This window comes from Ricinus communis, chromosome 9 (genome assembly GCF_019578655.1).
Source record: "Ricinus communis isolate WT05 ecotype wild-type chromosome 9, ASM1957865v1, whole genome shotgun sequence".
Classification (NCBI taxonomy): Eukaryota; Viridiplantae; Streptophyta; class Magnoliopsida; order Malpighiales; family Euphorbiaceae; genus Ricinus; species Ricinus communis.
The window spans coordinates 26,874,692-26,893,260 of NC_063264.1; the positions used below are offsets into that span (position 1 = coordinate 26,874,692).

The following is an 18,569-nucleotide window of genomic DNA, read 5'->3' on the forward strand; positions in this document are numbered from 1 at the left end:
ACCTGCAGACTTTTCTGTGCTTGATCCATCAAATTTTAGGATCCATTTTTGAACTTCCATGTTATTCCTTGGCAATCCATGCTCCTTATTTTCACCAAACTCCAAGGAAGGATGGTCAGCCAGGAAATCAGCTAACGCTTGTCCTTTCATAGATTTTTGAGGAAAATAAATCAATGAAAATTCAGTTAAAGCCAATGCCCATTTACCTATTTTCCCTGTGATAAGTGGTTTGCTGAGCATGTATTTCACCAAGTCTGGTTGAGATACCACGTACACCTTTTATTTGAGGAGATAATGTCTTAACTTTATGCAAGCAAAATAAAGGGCCAGATAAACCTTTTCAATTGGTGAATACCTAACCTTAGTAGAGGTTAAAAATCTACTTAAGTAATAAATAGCATGCTCGTGACCCATAGAAATTTTTTATGCTAACAAACAACCTATAGATTCATTTATGGCTGATAAATATAACTTAAGTGGAAATCCATCTCTAGGAGGCATTAAGACTGGCGGTTTTGTCAAGTATCTTTAATCCTTTCAAAGGCCTTTTGATGGTGCTCTTCCCATTTGAATTCTTCCACTTGCTTTAGTTTGAGTAGGTCTGAAAATTCTTTGGTTTTTTCTGCCAAGTTAGAGATAAATCTCCTCAAATAATTTACCTGACCTAAGAATCTATGGAGTTCCTTTTTAGTATGTGGAGGTTTTGCTTCAATAATTGCCTTGGATTTAATCTACCTCCACTTCTCGTTGATGCACTAGAAAACCTAAGAAGCTTCTTGCCTGGACTCCAAAAGTATATTTCAATGGATTCAACTTTAGTCTGTGCTTTCTCATTCTCTGAAAGCTTTTCCTTAGGTGCTCCACATGGTCAGTAGCTTTTTTAGACTTTACTACTATGTCATTAATATAAACTTCCATATGATGACCTAACATATCATGAAAAATGGCATTCATGGCCCTATGATAAGTGGTACCTACATTTTTCAATCCAAAGGGCATAACAAGCCATTCAAATGTCCCTATTGATCCTGGACATCTAAAAGCAGTCTTAGAAACATCATCTACAACAATTAAAATCTAATTATGACATGAATAACCATCCATAAAAGATAATATTTTTATAAGTAGCAATAGCATCAATTAACATGTCTGCTATAGGCATTACATACATATCTTTAGGAGTTGTATTTAAATCTCTAAAATCAACACATACCTGTAGCTTCCCATTCTCTTTCATAACAGACACAATATTGGAAAGCCACTAGGAATACCTTGTTGGTATGATGAAGTCTACTTTTAGCAATTTTCCAATTTCTTCCTTTACCTTGAGTTTGATCTCTTTAGACATTCTCCTGGCTGGTTGTTGATACGGCCTAAATTCTTCCTTAATGGGAAGGCGGTGCTCTACCAAGCTCCTACTCAACCCATGCATTTCTTCATGGCTCCATGCAAAGCAATCCTTAAACTTATGTAAAGTCTTCACAATTTATTTTCTCAAATCTTATGGTAGTAAAGTGTTAATGTATATCACCCTTGGTTCTTCTGAGATGCATGTGATGGCGGTTTCTGGCGCACACCCAAGTGTCTTTAGCGACTATAACACTGTAAGACTTTCCAACCTAATGGGAAACATGATGACTAGTCACTAAGACTAGCGCGGTGATGAAAGTCGCCACCCGAGGAATCACCGGAACACTTTTACTAATGAGTGGCTTTATTCAGATTCCATAAAGAAGCTTAAGCCACAGAGTCTAGAGATAGATTCGAAAGCCAACTTTCTTATTTGTATATATTAGTCTTTAAATTTATTGTTTAACAAAATATCCCCTATAAATACCAGCATATTATACACAGGCATGTCAAAACATCACAGAATACACCTAAGTCTAGCCCATTTTATTCAAACCTCACCTTTATTTAAAGTTATTGAACTAATTTACTAACCAACTATGCATGAGGCCCACCTATTCTAGCCCAATTACATGTTAGCTCTTTGGGTTCCAACCTTTAAGCCTATTGGACTACTTATTATGAGAATGCCCATTCATTGTGACTTCAACCCTAACTAAGTTCAAAACCTAACTAAACATGTCAAGGTCCACTAGTCTAATTGAATTTTAAGGCTTAGGCCCAATTAAAGTGGATAAACCTATTAGACTATCAAATTCGTGTTGGATCAATCACAGTCTTAAGTCTAAGTGGCCAATTTTAATTAATCAATCATATAGTCAAGTATTAGGTTAACATGCAATAAATAATAAAATAAACCAGGAAAAAGAAAAAGAAACCCTAGCTATTACAACCCGCCTACTGGTGTGGGTGGAATTGTACCATATTTTTCAAACTAAATATAGAGTGAGTAGGGTGTCGAATTCTGAGGAACTTGGAGTAATTTTGTATTAGTTAATAAAGATACTAAGATGGATAAGCAAAATATTATTGTAAGGTTTAATTTAATTATTCTAAAACTAAACTAACATTAATCAATCATTAATAACTACTAAATAAATGCTCCAATTTAGAAAAAGAATATGAGCTTTTAAAGAAAGAAGTTGCTTCTCTTAAAACTTCCAATGAGGAATTAAGAAAATTATTGGATGAGGATTTGAAAGAAAAATTATTTAAAGAGGAATAACTTTTTGAAAAGTAAAGTTGAAATAATTAGGAGTTCAATCTCCAAGTTTCACAAAGGGAAAGAGTCTCTTGATACATTAGTTGTATTTCAAAGACCACCCCTTGTGAGAACATGGACTTGGATGCAAGGGAGCATCCTTATCCATATCTCCAACATCTAACATAACCATTTTTGTGAAGACCACTAAACCTTCAATGGTTGAAAGAACTCCTAAAGGAGCTTCAAAGGCTAAAGCACACACAAGACATCCCACTCAAAAGAAGAAAGTGATGGCATCACAAGTTTCTAAGGCTAAGCCAAAAAAAATAAAGCATGCATACATGTATAAGCAAATGAAGTTAATAAACCTTGCTTTTATACATGTAAAAATATGATAAATGCACTGAGGTCTAAGCCTCAAGCAAAAGTGGCAAAGAAGACTAACTCTCATTCCTCTTTAAATCCAAAGGTCACTTGCCATTATTGCATGAAGGTTGGTTATGTAAATATCCAATGTAAAATAAGAAAGATGCATCTTCTTATGGATTAGTTTTCCAAGGCTAATCTCCAAGTCATGATGCAATTCAAGAAAATCAATCCATTAAGGAATCACAAAATCTTCCCAAGGAATGGAGTTTCAAGAAGGATCATTCACCCACTCAAGTCATTGGAGTTCTTTCAAAGGGTGTAAGTACTCGTTCTAAACTTGTGGTAATAAAAAATATAGCATTTGTTTCTTAATTTGAGCCAAGGACCATTGATGAGGCTTTAAATAATGAAAGTTGGGTGATTGTTATGCAAGATGAACTTAACCAATTTGAGAGAAACAAAGTGTGGAAACTTGTTCCTAGACCAAAGGGCCACCAAATTATAGAGAGCAAATGGAAATTTAGAAAGAAGATAGATAAAAAAGGTTCAATTACAAGGAATAAAACTAAATTGGTTGCAAAAAGTTATAATCAAGAGGAAGGTATTGACTATGATGAAATTTTTACTTCGGTTGCTAGAATAGAAGCCAATAGAATTCTTTTAGCTTATGTATATCACATGAACTTTAAATTATTTCAAATGTATATGAAAAGTTATTTTAAATAGTTTCATTGACGAGAAAGTGTATGTTGAACAACCTCTTGAGTTTAAAAGTCACAAATTTCCAGATCATATGTTTAAATTAACTAAAGCTTATATAGCTTAAAAAAAGCTTATAGAACTTGATATGAAAGGTTTAGTTCATTTTTTTTTTATTGAAAATAATTTTTAGAAAAGAAAAGTTATTACGACCCTCTTAAGGTTGGTATAATATACTACATTAGTTTGTCAAAATTTTAGAAAATATTCTTTTAGTCAAATATTACTTTTTAATATTTCAAAATTCTCCCAAAATAAATTACTATTTTCCTCCCAATTATGATATAATATGCTAATAGTTCCTTAAATTTTGAAACTAAGACTAATTTTTCTATTTTTTTATTATCAAACAATAAAATGTATTAACATAACAAAATAAACTACAAGAATAACTTAATATGATATTTTAATTTCTCATAAATAACTATAATAAGAATTTTAATAAAATAAATTATAATAATAAACTTTAATAAGTAATTTTAAATTTTAAAAAATAAGATAAACATTATAAGTTTGTTTTGATATATTTTTAAAATCAAATTAAATATTTTTTATAATCTTTATGTAATTTATTAAGTTATTAAAAGGTTAATAAATCTAATTTCATAATTATGATATTAGAAATGGAATGTCGGTTTATATATTTCGTATAATCTCAGAGAGATCGTAGTAATTTATCCTTAAAATAAATAAATTTTAGTTCAAATTTTGTTGTATTTATACATAATCAATGAAATCTTAAAACATATACAAAAATAGTATTTGATCTATATATTATAATATTGTTAATTTTTTAAAATTCTAATTTTTGTAATTTAGTGTTTTAATAAAATACCGTTATGAAAATTTAATTAGTTGATATACATCAAACTTATACACTTGATTATTTAAATTAAAAAAATATAATATAATTTAACCTTAAATAATCAAAAAATTTATGATATTTCCCATCATTAGGCCAATTTTTTTTTCAACCAAAAAAGCCATCTTTTCCAATAAAGAATTATTTCAAATCATTTTATTTTTTAAATTCACTAAAACTGGATGAAATATAAATTTTATTTAGTTTCCATTTCAGTGAACTCCCACTCATATTTCTTTGGTTGAGTGTCTTCTTGAATGGTTATCGGATTGCATGGAAGGGCGTACTCGTGCAGGAATTAAACCTCCGAATTCAGCAATTATGCATTGGACGTTTTTACACCAACATTAGGCGCAAAACAGACTAGACTAGTGTATTTTCTACTGTTATAGAAATTTCTGTAAATTACAGTGATTTTGGGTAATAAAAAAGTACTAAACTTTTAATTTATAATTAAATAATTATTAAATTTTAATTCCAATAACACCAATAATATTTTTTGATAAATAAAAAATAAATTACATGAGTGGTTATCAAATTTTTCATTTTGTTTTAAAAAAATATAAAAATTTTGATTTTAAACTATATATATACGGTACCTGAAACAAATCAAAGGTCCAATACTTTTCTATTATAAATTGTAAAGTTTGATAATTATTCATTTAATTTATCTTTTCAGTATATCAAAAAAATTTATCAGTATTATTAAAATTAAAAATTTAACAACCATTTAGTTATAAATAAAAAATTTAATATATTTTTATCATAAATTGTAAAATTTAGTGATCGACGATGCAATATATCCAACTTTTGTACCCTAAATTCCGTGCACGATTAGTTACAAAAGTTTTTTTGGCAAGCACTCTGTATAAAATACATGGATAGGAAAGTAAATATAATTTAAAATATTTGTATTATTTATTTATTACTATAGACCACACCTCGACTATTTGGATCCGGAAGTACTTTACAAAAGTAACCTTCCGCTCCCCAGCCAACCAAAGTAAATTTTCAACTGGGCTTGTACTTGAAGATATTCTTTTTTATCAAAAAATAAATCATTTTTCTTTTCGTGCATAACACAAATGACACAATCGGACCATAGTAGCACTTAAATATCTCAAGTCATGCCACTCAGTTTATCAAATTCCTCAACTAATCTATTGAGTTGGCCACTATTATGGTGGGGGAAGATAGCGATGCCACCAACACCAACTCTACACAGTCAATATTCAGCTCAACAGAAAGAATACTTTACAAGTAACTCTGTTTTCCTTTCTTTCTTTCTTGGGTTTTCTTGCAACTCCCCAAAGTTTCCAAAACCTTACCAAAAATCCCACTTCCCTATTGAATATAGTAGCATAATTAAGTCAAGCCCATGTTCTGAAACTGCTTAATTCCCAATGCATGCCTTTGAACTTTTGCAATTTTTTCTACATTTAACTTGTGTAGTTCAGAATCACACTAAGTTTGGTATGTTAGCTCATCTCCTTCCCTTCCCTTCTTAACGTATTACAATAGCTAATTTTTCTTTATCCACTTTCACTGTCCCTCTCTGCACCTTCATTCTCTCAATGGAATTACCTGTGAAGTCACCGATTAACGGTGGCTGGAAAAGTTCATATAGACTAGAAACAATAGAATTATCCTACATGTTGTGCAGCAAGTTTGATGAACTGAATTGGAGTTGTTTTGGTAGGACAATACATGGAGCTCGTAATAAGTTCATTCTGAAAGACGTGTGCTGTGAAGCTAGGCCTGGAGAGGTTACTGCCATTGCTGGTCCTAGTGGAGCAGGGAAAACCACATTGCTAGAGATTCTTGCCGGAAGGGTCTCCTGTGGCGAAGTGTCTGATCGAGTTCTTGTAAATAACAAGCCTATGGATGCAAAACAATTTAGACGATTATCCGGGTATGTCACTCAAAATGATGCCTTATTTCCATTACTAACAGTCCGAGAAACACTCATGTATAGTGCACTTCTAAGACTACCAGGAGGGAGGAAAGAAGCTGCTAATAGAGTGAAACGACTAATGAAGGAACTTGGACTTGACCATGTTGCCGATTCAAGAATCGGAGAGGGATCAGACTCGGGCATTTCAGGTGGTGAAAGGCGAAGAGTTTCAATTGGAGTTGATTTAGTTCATGACCCGGATGTTGTTTTGATCGACGAACCAACTTCAGGTCTGGATTCAGCCTCGGCTCTTCATGTAGTTACTCTGCTCAAATCAATGGCAGTTCATCAATGTAAGACCATCATTTTAACAATCCATCAACCTGGTTCTCGAATACTCGAGCTGTTTGATAGGATTGTTTTGCTTTGCAATGGATTTGTTATGCATAATGATTCGTTGCATCTCCTGGAAGAGAGGCTTAAGTTTGTCGGTCATTACATTCCTCGGCATGTCAATGTTCTTGAATTTGCCATTGATGTCATAGAAAGCTTGGATGTACAACATTCTGCATCTCTCAAGCTACATGAGGATAACAGTATGATGAAGATTGCGGCCTCCAAATTTCATAAAGAGAAGCTTCATTCTTATCCTAATTCTGTATCTGAGGAGGTTCTGATATTAGGAGAAAGATTTTGCAGCAACATTTTCAGGACCAAGCAACTATTTGCCACTAGAGTAATACAAGCATTAGTGGCTGGATTGGTGCTTGGAACTATATTCTTGAATGTTGGAAATAAAACAGGACATGCTGCTTTGCAAACTCTGATCGGGTTTTTCGCCTTCAGTCTAACTTTCTTGCTATCTTCCACCACAGAAGGATTGCCAATTTTCCTGCAAGAGAGAAGAATACTAATGCGAGAGACTTCAAGAGGAGCTTATAGAATTTGCTCTTATGTTTTATCAAACACTTTCATCTTTCTGCCTTTCCTTTTAATGGTGGGTCTTCTCTACTCCACACCAGTTTATTGGCTAGTTGGATTAAGGAGGGATATTGATGGATTTCTTTACTATTGTCTAGTGGTGTGGATGGTGCTTCTGATGTCAAATTCTTTTGTAGCATGTTTCAGTGCATTGGTCCCTAACTTCATCATGGGCACATCAGTGATTGCAGGGCTAATGGGTTCTTTCTTTCTATTCTCTGGGTACTTTATATCAAAGAAGAGTATCCCTAGTTACTGGATTTTCATGCATTATTTGAGTTTATTTAAGTACCCATTCGAGTGTTTCTTGATAAATGAGTACGGAGGAGAGCAAGGCAGCAGAAGGTGCTTAGAATTTGATCATAAAGGGGGTTGCAATTTGAATGGAAGTGGGTTCTTAAGGCAGCAAGATCTAAAAGAGTCACAAAAATGGAGCAATTTAGGTGTAATGTTGGGTTTTATTGTTGGGTATAGAGTGCTATGTTATTTAATTTTGTGGTATAGATACTATAGAAACCGATGAAATTCTTGATACATATATATAGGGATTTCTTCATGTTGTCAGTTTTATTCTATTATTTATGTAGGAAGATTCAGCGAATGTATATGATCTTCATACATAGATTGTCTATTTAATCATATATGACAATAAATAAATTGCTTACATGTTTATGCTTAGAGAATAAAAGGAAGCTAATAAACTCAGATTTCTTTTTCTTTTTTAAAATTACAACCCAGCGATTGATCGAAAATTGAGCTTTAGAGTTTACTCAAATTGAAATATATACTTGCTCACATCATTAAGCCTTTGAGTATAAATTTAAGTCTTTATTATGGATTGATGAATAAACATAATCATAACATAATATATAAAAGTATGGAAAAAGAAAAAGAGATAAATTTATTGAAAGATAATTTTATATTTTATTAATTTAATTTAATAATAAATATCATAATCATAACATAATATATAAAAGTATGGAAAAGAAAAAGAGATAAATTTACTGAAAGATAATTTTATATTTTATTAATTTAATTTAATAATAAATAATATTATTAATTTATTAAGTGTTAGTCTAATTTTAGAAATTTAACTCTATTAAAATTTTTTATTTTTAATTATAATTAACATTAATTTTAGAAATTTAAAAAATAAATTATAATTTTTATAAAAATGACTTGAGTCAAAAATTAAGCTATGATTTCTGATATAAATATTCTTAAAATATTAATCAATTTAATGCAAAACATAGATTAAATAGAGATTGGGTTTGACACAGTCACCAAATTCTTTCTTTTTTTTTCTTTTCCTCGTTTTTCTTTACCAATGTCTCTTTCTCTCTTTTTTACTTTTTAATTTAATAGCAGTGAAATTTAATTCTTTTATTTTTTATTAATTAGTGTAGCTTATATATTTTTATCATTAAAATAAAGTCTTTGATTTTGATGTTGCGCTAATAATCTATTTAGTATTGTCTTTTTATAGGAATTCAAATAATTTTTCTTAGAAATCAGTCTACCCAAGAATCGTGGCCACATCATCCTCAGTGACCGCAAAATGCAAGTATAAGAAAGGAGACTGTTTTAAGGTTAATGGAGACTGCGCCGCTAGAAAGTGTGACCATGAATCTCAACAGTTTTGAGGCAGTAGCTTTTGGCATTTTAAGGTTCAAAATCACGATTGCTATCTACAGAGCATGACCACGATTTTCATGCTACTTCAGGATCTTTGCAAACCACCAATAGATACTTTTGAAGCACCAAATCACCTTTTGCCATGTTAGGTAGCCATTAGAAAGAATTCATGAATCGCGACCATGAAGCAAGAAGCACGACCGCGATTTGCACTCTAACAGTGCATTTAATGCACTATTTTAAAGCAGAAAGAAATGGTTATTAGCATTGTATGCGTAATGACTCTTTGAGGATTTTAGAGTATGAATACTACCTCAAATGGTTGATTAACAACCTTCAAAAAGCCAATATTATTGTATTTCAATTTATACTCTTCTTGCAATTAATTTCTTGTAAAATCATATGTGTTTTGTTAGCCCCAAGAAGCTAATAATATGAACTTTGATGATAATAAAATTATATATATCCTTATATTGTATATATAGATATCTGATAGAGCAAATTAGATCAGATCAAATCACTAATAAAGTAGAAAAGCTTCCTCAAACATCTATCTTTATCAAGGAAAAATAACAAGATGCTCCAAAAAGAAGTCTATATAACAAGTAATCTCCATTAAGGAATGTGTGCGTCTTAGATATCTTATTAAATAGGTCATGTTGCTCCTCCAAAATAAAAGTCTTTGCACACTATAAAATTTTGAATTATTTATGATTTTCAATCATGAAAAGTTGAATTCTGATTTTCGCAAAATTTTTTTAAAAAGCAAAACTTTTATTCCTTTGATATCATATTTTTAAGAAATCTGTTTTAGATCAGACATCCATTTGATATCTTTAAGGAATCTATCTATCAATTAGTATGACACATCATGTTTCACTTGCTCACATTCTTCTCACATGTGTCCAAATGACTAGTTTAGATTAGGTGAATAAAAGCAACCTCACACTATCTACCACAGTGACAGGCTTTTTCTGATAGCTTTCTACTAATTACTGACAAAAATATATTGAGTGTGTTAGATATCTAAATTAACAGCCTTACAGTGTTTTAATGCAAAAATTAAAAAGATTTATTTATGCATATATTTAAACTCTTCAAAAATTATCTCTAACAGCTAGTCTTTTTGTTGCTCTATAAATAAGGGCTTCACCTACCAAATCAATAAGGTAGATAGCATTTATTTCTAAAAATATTTCGAGAACCGAAAAGCTTCATCATTGATTATCTTTATCTTCTTTTCTTGAGTGTTTGCATTTTTGATCTTCTAGAATTAGTTTTCCTTGCATTAAAATCATCTGATCCATATAGAAATTCTATCTAATTATATTCATCGCTTTCAAAAGAGAAAATCTCTTGTTAAGGTTCTTAAGCATCGTGTATTAAATCTTTTGGTTTGTCAGGGTGACACAACCTCCCTTTTTAAAATCTGTGAGAGTTTCATTTGCACTTAAAGAAGCAAGTGAGAGGTTGGTAGAAGCCTAACAACTTCTGTGGGATGGTAAGAGAGGGGATATCTCATGGATACCTAGTTTGGGGGTAGTGTGTTGTTGTAGTTTGGTAGTGGGCTGGTCGAGGTTGGTTAGCTTTCCGACATCAATTAGGTCTTGGAATTCATGTTTCAAATGGATGCAATTGTTAGTATGGTGTCCAAATACTTGGTGGAATTTGTAGTAGGTGTTTGGCTTGTATCTAGGTACATTAGGATTTAGTGGGTTTTCTTAAAGTAGTGGGTTGGAGCAGGCCATTCTGCATTAGTCTGTTGAAGATTTTTTAGAAAGGCTGTTTGAAATTGGAGAACCTCCTCTATTACTGGACAACATTACGTCAAGATTTTTGGTCCTTCCAACTTGATAGTTCGTTCTTCCACCAGTTCAAGCATTCTTTCTCTTGTCATTCTCATTCTCTTCAACCTGGAGCCTATCGTCATATAAGTCCATGAATGTCTTGGGGTTTATTATCTGAAGCCTCTCAATCCAAGCTGAGAGAACATTTCGGACCACCATTCTAGCCTGGTCCTTCTCAAAAGGTTTGTTCTTCATCAGCCCAACCTTATTCCTCTGCCTGGTTAAGAAATCAGAGAATGACTCTTTTGGCTTTTGCTTAGTGGATTCAAGATCTCTAAGGACAATACAAACAACTTAACTATTTGGATCTTACTCAATTGAGTTGTCCCTATGATACTAGCGTACTATTTCATATGGACCTTCAATTCACCAATTTGATTCTACTTGTTCATTTTGGGCATTTTAAACTTAGCAGGAAACTTGCTTCACCAGTCAGGACCAACTCGTCAAAATCATAGAATGGGTCTAAACACTTGATTTCTAGTATCCCTTGTATCTTATCGAGCCTTGCACTTAAGCCACTCATAGCTTCGTTAGTAGTAAGAGCAATCTCTTTCTTAGCCTAGTCCAATACAAACTCATTAAAATTTCAAAAGTTCTTAGGCACTCCCCTTCTAGCTGGGTCATTAGCAATAGCAGTGGCAACAATAGTAAAAGTTGCGGTAGCAATGACAGTCTCAGCAGCAATAGTACCTGGATCAAATGCAATAATGGGATTAACTATTGCAGGGGTAGCCACAGTAATTAAACCAGTTGGTAAGGCTTGGTTTTACAACCATTCCAGCCAAAAGTTATCAAAGCTCTTTCCGACTTACACCCCTTAAGTCATCGATAATAATATTCTTTTAGGATCTCGATATTTTGCTCGCTAGCTCTTTCATTGCCATTTCAGTCGTAGCTTCGGTACTAGTCACGGAATGCTGACCACTTGGTCTTTTGAGATATTCTGACATGGACTGAATCTTCAGTGAAATCATTACCCTCTCCAACCTACCATTCTTTTATCTTTTCCAACCTAAAGGAGAATCTATATGGCTTCAAAACAGATAGTTAGAATGATGCATAGTATGCATGATGCACATGCTATGCACAAGGTTAGGGGTAAACAATCAAAGAAAAGTTATAAGGCATTATACATTCAACCTTCCGACCTTATTACTCTTGCATGCAGTTCAAGATGAGTCTCTTTTTCTTAGGATTTTTAGTTTGGGCTCATTATAAACATGGGATAATAAGTACCGACACGCATGCCAATAGCTCACAAAGCAATTTAAAACAGAGAAAGTAATATTTTCTAATATGAGAATAAAGCCTACATATCCTTGGGCCTAAAGCCTTACATCACATGTTTTAGGCCAAGGCCTTCTAGGATGTGGGCTTTAACTCTTACAAAGGTAATATCTCAAATAGAAAGCAATTGGGTATATATGAGAGATTAATATTATCATTATCGTGGGCTGGGTTTTGGATAAGGATAAAAGGCTATCATAAGTAAATTATCCTTCCCTACTCGTCCCCCCACTGAAGGGTCCACAGGCCGAAGAAAATTTACTCATTTCTTGTGAGTGATTGTTAGTTAGTGTCGTAATCCTAAGGTTTGAATGGAACCAAAAAACTACTAATGGACACCATCGGGGCTATAAGTACCAAAGTGCACAATATATGAAAATAGTGTAGTGATGCAAGAATATATTATTAAATGATAAAATTAAAAATAAGGATACATTGGAATCAACTTCTCTTATCCATAATAAAATCGCCACTATGGGCGGCGATTTCAGGCGTGCACCCAAGTGTCTCTAATGACTGCAGTATTGCAAAGCTTTTTAACCTAATTGGAAATACGCTAATTAGTCATAGAGACTAGCGCGGAGAAAGGAAGCTATCACCTGAGTAATTCTTCGGGATGCTTTTGCTAATTGAATGGCATACTAGATTCCATGAAGAAGCTTTGCCACATCTAGAGATAAGTCCAGAAGCCAACTTCCTTATTTGTGTATTCCTAGTTTCAATTCTATTATTTAATGGCCTATTCCATATAAATGCAATATAAGTAATTCTACACATCAAGTACTATAGCATGTGAGGTCCATCTAAGTCTAGCCCATTTTAGCTTTAGCCTAATTCCCTATGTGATTAGCCTAAGTTAAGTATTCAATTATGTACAAAGAAGCCCATCTAGTCTAGCCCAATTATAAGTTATGCTTTGATTACCAAGTTTTTTTCTAAGTGGGCTACAATTTACTTATCAAGCCTAATTCAATTTTCCTATTCTAAGTGAGTCAATTAATTAATTAAACATGACAAAGCCTAGTAATGCTAAGTGGATTTTATAATTTAAGCCCAGTTTACTATCTCCTTAACCTAATGGGCTACAAGTTACATGCCAAAGTCCTAATTATAAGCCTATGTATAGATTTCTAATTTTATTGCCATTCGCACAGTAAGTGTTTGTCCACCCATTCATAAAATATGAAGTAAAATAAAACAAATTATGGAAAGCAGTAAAAATAAATTATTACAACCTTTTTCTACAACTAATTAACTTAAAAATAACTAAAAAGGAATTAAAATTGGCATAAATCAACAAAATAAGTACAAATTTAGATGAATAACCGATTTAGCATGTTTCTAATAACAAAGAAATAAGAAAAGTAGAAGGGAGATGATGATATGAGTGTTTTGAAACCTTTATGTTGTCACCATATTGTGTAGATCATCGAGCCTCAAGTGATGAGGCAGAGGTTGAGCCAAAAATTGGGTAGGAATCCAGAGTGTTTTAGAGTTTGTATTTAATTTTGAGAATTTGTGTATCTCTTCTGAAAACTCATTATCGTTATACTGATGATTGCCAATCCCTCAGCCGAGGGTCTCTTTTTCTATTTGTAAGGAAATATTGAGAAAATCCTAGAGACTTAGATATTTCTTTAGTTGTTTGATAAGTATCAATAATTAAAAAAACAAAATTTCTTAATGTAAAACCATGTGAGTATTAAAAAAAAACTTATATGACAATGTCACAATAAAGATGATATAAAAACTTTTGTACAACTTGTACAAAATTCTTTTGCTTTTTTATATTACTCCATTTAACTCTTTGGCAATATCTATGGGGTGACACGAAATAAATGCCTTCAATAAGGATTTTCTTTGTACAAACTTCAGTTAAATTTTTAGGTTGTGGTGATATTATCAATATTAGCTTTAATTGTAAAAATAATTTTGATAAAAAAATTAATTTAGTCAAAACTAAAAAGGAAACCATGTTAGAAAATTAATTAGTCAATAAGAAAGATTGAAAAATTATACATTAAAAAGAAAAAGGAAAGAGTGAGTTTGGATATGAAGAACATAGCTTATTTTTTAAGAAAGAAGCGTTCAAATGGTAAGTACAAAAGTTATTGCTATCTTAAAATAATGTACTAATGTAAGAGATCCTTAAAGTAACCAATACAATGAGCCCTTTAAAAATCGCCATTCTTGACCTTTCTTCAATTCTTTGCTGATTCTCTAATCAAATGTTGGCATCAATTGTTACCATGACTTACCCAAGGGTTTTTTAGTATGGGTTCATGATAACTTGGTCAGGAAAGATAAGCTATCAACTTAAAACCATTACTGACTTTATAATAGGTATATTCATTACTGAAGATCTCATAGTCCTTTATATAGAGACTGCAGATCTCATAGTCCTACTAGGAGTAGGATTTTATGAATGTAAAGTCTTCCAGTCCTATTAGGATTAGTCTTTTTGGTCATACATTAGAATCCTAGGCGGAGCTAGATTTCTATTTAGAGTCCGATTATGACTTGGTCTTTAAGACTTCTTATTGTACTTGAATTTGGACTTAATCAACTCTGTATTTCTTGGTTACGACAACTCAGTATGCAATGCTCTGATATCATTAGATGCTCTGTCTACTTTTTTATGGTCAACCTATTCTTTTATGGTCAGCCAATTTTTCATGGTCGGCTTATTTTATCATGTTTGACCTATTCTGTCATGATCGACCTATTCTTCATGCTCATATTATATTTTGGTTAGTTATCATTAGCCCCACCCTCTAATGAGAGATTATTTATGCACAGTAATTGATAATTCTTGAATGATCTTGATATTAAGGAGATTAGTCAGCGAGCTTGAAAGGATGTTGTTTGTCAAGATGTTGTCCTTAGAATTTGTTAATCACTTTAGATCAACTAGTGTTATGTAGTTCTTGGAGCTTGTTTACACATCTGGATGAATTAATCTTCTACTCTTTGACGATCTCGTGTAATTTTGCTCTCTAATGAGCTCGTGTACTTTTCTTCTCCTTTGAGCTCATGTATTATTGCTCTCTAATGAGCTCATGTATTATTACTCTCCAATGAGCTCATGCATTTAGATTTGTTATTTTAGGATAACACTCGTGATGAGCTTAAATTAACACTTTTTATGTGCTTTGGTGCTCCTTCATGGGCTTTGGAGATCGATACTTTAGTATGTGGTTTGGTGCTCTCTCATGAGCTTTGAAGATCGACACTTTATTATGTACTTTTGTGCTCTCTTATGAGCTTTGAGATCTACACTTTGTTATATGCTTTGGTGCTCTCTCATGAGCTTTGGAGATCAACACTTTATTATGTGCTTTGGTGCTCTCTCATGAGCTTTGTAAATCGACACTTTTTATGTGCTTTGATACTCTCTAATGAGCTTTGGAGATCGATGATTTTTTATGTGCTTTGACGCTCTCTCATGAGTTTTGAGATCGATACTTTGTTATGTGCTTTATTGTTCTCTCATGAGCTTTAGAGCTTCACACTTTGTTTATGTGCTTTGGTGCTCTCTCATGAGTTTTGAAGATTGATATTTTGTTATGTGCTTTGGTGCTCTCTCATGAGATTTGTAGATCGGTACTTCTTTATATGCTTTGGTGCTCTCTAATAATCTTTAGAGATGGCACTTTATTATGTGCTTTAGTGCTCTCTCATGTGCTTTGGAGATCGACACTTTGTTATGTGCTTTGGTGCTCTCTTATGAGTTTTGGAGCTCGACACTTTGTTATGTGCCTTGGTGCTCTCTTATGAGATTTAGAGATGGGCACTTTATTATATGCCTTGGTGCTCCCTCATGAGCTTTGTAGATCATGAAAGAGTAGGCCGAGCAAATAAGAGTAAGCCGAACATCTAATGATAAATGAGCATTACATGCTGAGTTATCATAACCAAGAAATACAGGATTGACTAAGTCCAAATTGAAGTACAACAAAAAGACTTGAAGACCAAGTGCTAATCGGACTCTACTAGAAATCCAACCCAACTTAGGATTCTGTCGTATGACCAAGAAGATATAATAGGATTGAGAGACTTTATATTCACAATGTCCTACACCTAGTAGGATTAGGAGACCTTCAATCTCTATATACTGGATTGTGTCACAACATGTTAGGTACATTTATTATTCTACAGTTACTACATACTTTACAAATTAAAATCATTATTGACTTAGCCATCAGAGTGAGTGTCTGGACAACTCCGACCGATACTTTCTAATCATTCTTTTAGGTACATCGGAGCTTAAGTTAGATTTAAAAACCTTGTTGATAGCTTACCTTTCTTGGCCAAGTTATCAATTCATTTTCAACATCGGATTTGGCAAAGGAAGCCAATAGATGACTGAATAGAATGTGGTGATGAAAAAGAAATAAGGGATGAATCTTTACATCATCGATTCATCAGATCTAGGCCGTTCTAGTGAAACAAAAGATTTAAAGGAGCTACCAACGATGGGACAACCTTATGACCGGAGTATAAGGGGCTTAGATGGCCAGAGGAAGGAGAAAAAATAGAGAAAAATGACAGCAAGAAAGAGAAAAGTTGAGAGAGAAAGAGTTGTATACACGAGTCAAAATAGATTTTCTGCATAAAGTAAAAATTAGTTTTAGATACTTCAGACATACCTAACACATTTCTTTTTTTAATAAACACATACTTTTATTGTTGAATATTTTTGTTTCAACTTAAAAGATTTTGGATACTTTACTAATACCAAACATATACCATATTTTAATAAACTATATTTTTACCATTCAACGTCTTTTAAGTTTCATTATGTTTTATTTTAAAAAAATTCAAATACCTAAAATATACTATTATTTACAGACCTATACCTTTTGTTGTTCAACTTTTTTTTAGTTTGTATTTTATTTATTTAAAAAAGATTAAGATACCTAATGTATATTTAATGTATATTCTTTTTTATTAAACATATATCTTTTGTTGTTACATTTTTTATGTTTTATAAATGTTTTACATTCTCTTTTTCATTTTAAATTACTTGCAAATAATATAAATTTCCTAAATTATTCATTAAAAATTTAATATTAAAAAATATTGGCATTTCATATTATTAGTATTTAAACAAAATATAATTAAAAATCAACATATACTTTATTTTATTTATGTCTAAAGTATACTAGATGTATACTATTTTTTTCAAAGAACGCCCAACATATATATTTTTAATCTTGTAGCAATTTGTCTTCTTTTTGGGATCTACATATTCTTAACACATCTCTACATTCTTAAAACAACAAGTATCTTTTAGATTATTTATTTATTTATTCATTATTAAAATCATAAAATTAAATAAAATATAATAATATTTTATCAAAATTAATATATTTTAGATTCAGTATCTGTCAAAACTATATCGAACATATATATATATTTTAAATATATCTAATATATACCTTTTTTTTGGAAAAACTAGATTTATATATTTTTATAAATAAAATTATATCTTAGAATATTTTTATAAATAAATTTTTATTTTTGAGTATTTTTATTGTTAGTAATTTTTACGAATAATTTTATAATTATTTTATATTTTTGTGCCATTTAGAAAAACTCAATTTTAATCCTTCCTGTTATGGACTCAAGTGATTATATAAAGCCCAATAAGTGGTTTAAGTAGCAAATTGCCTACTGAACTTGAACCATGTCTAAATCACCCCAAAACTAATTTCTCGGCCTGATTACTTTGTAAATTTGCAAAAGATGCCCTATTGCCTTCTAACTAACCTTTAGTTAACGCATATACTCACTCGCACATATAATAATAAAAGAAATAATACTCAGTATTTAATGATTTTTTAAAAGATAAAAAAAATTTATAAAAAAAGAAGATCAAACAATTTAATAATAAAAAGAAAAATATTCATTACTTAATGAATTTTAAAAGATAAAAGAATTTAAATAAAACAAAGGAAAAGAAAAGAAAGTCTTTCTTCCTCAAACGCTCCGCCATTTTAGGCATTTCCTGTTAGAATATGCCCTAAAAATAAAAAGTTGTCAACTGATTTGTATTAATTTATACATCATAATTATGATATATAATTATACTAAAGATATTGTTCAACTCTAAATGGTATGAATAGTCGGGTATTATCAAGGAATAAACCAAACCGTTAAATATGAATAACATGGAATATAAATACAATGTAAGAAAAATTATAAAACGACTTTGTAATGATGAGGTTCTAATTACATACGTTCCTAAAACTTTGTACATAGTCGATGTTTGATCAAGAATTAGATATTGATTAAACGCTCGAGACTACCATAACG

General features: G+C 31.6%; 1 protein-coding gene across 1 annotated transcript; it reads left to right on the forward strand.

Annotated features, from left to right (window-relative positions):
* Window positions 1-5,797: 5,797 nt before the first annotated feature.
* On the forward strand, window positions 5,798-8,206 carry LOC8287521 (ABC transporter G family member 10). Its single transcript, XM_048378913.1, has one exon. It carries the CDS (start codon window positions 6,179-6,181, stop codon window positions 8,000-8,002), a length of 1,824 nt encoding a protein of 607 aa, XP_048234870.1. The 5' UTR covers window positions 5,798-6,178; the 3' UTR covers window positions 8,003-8,206.
* The last annotated feature ends 10,363 nt before the right edge of the window (window positions 8,207-18,569 follow it).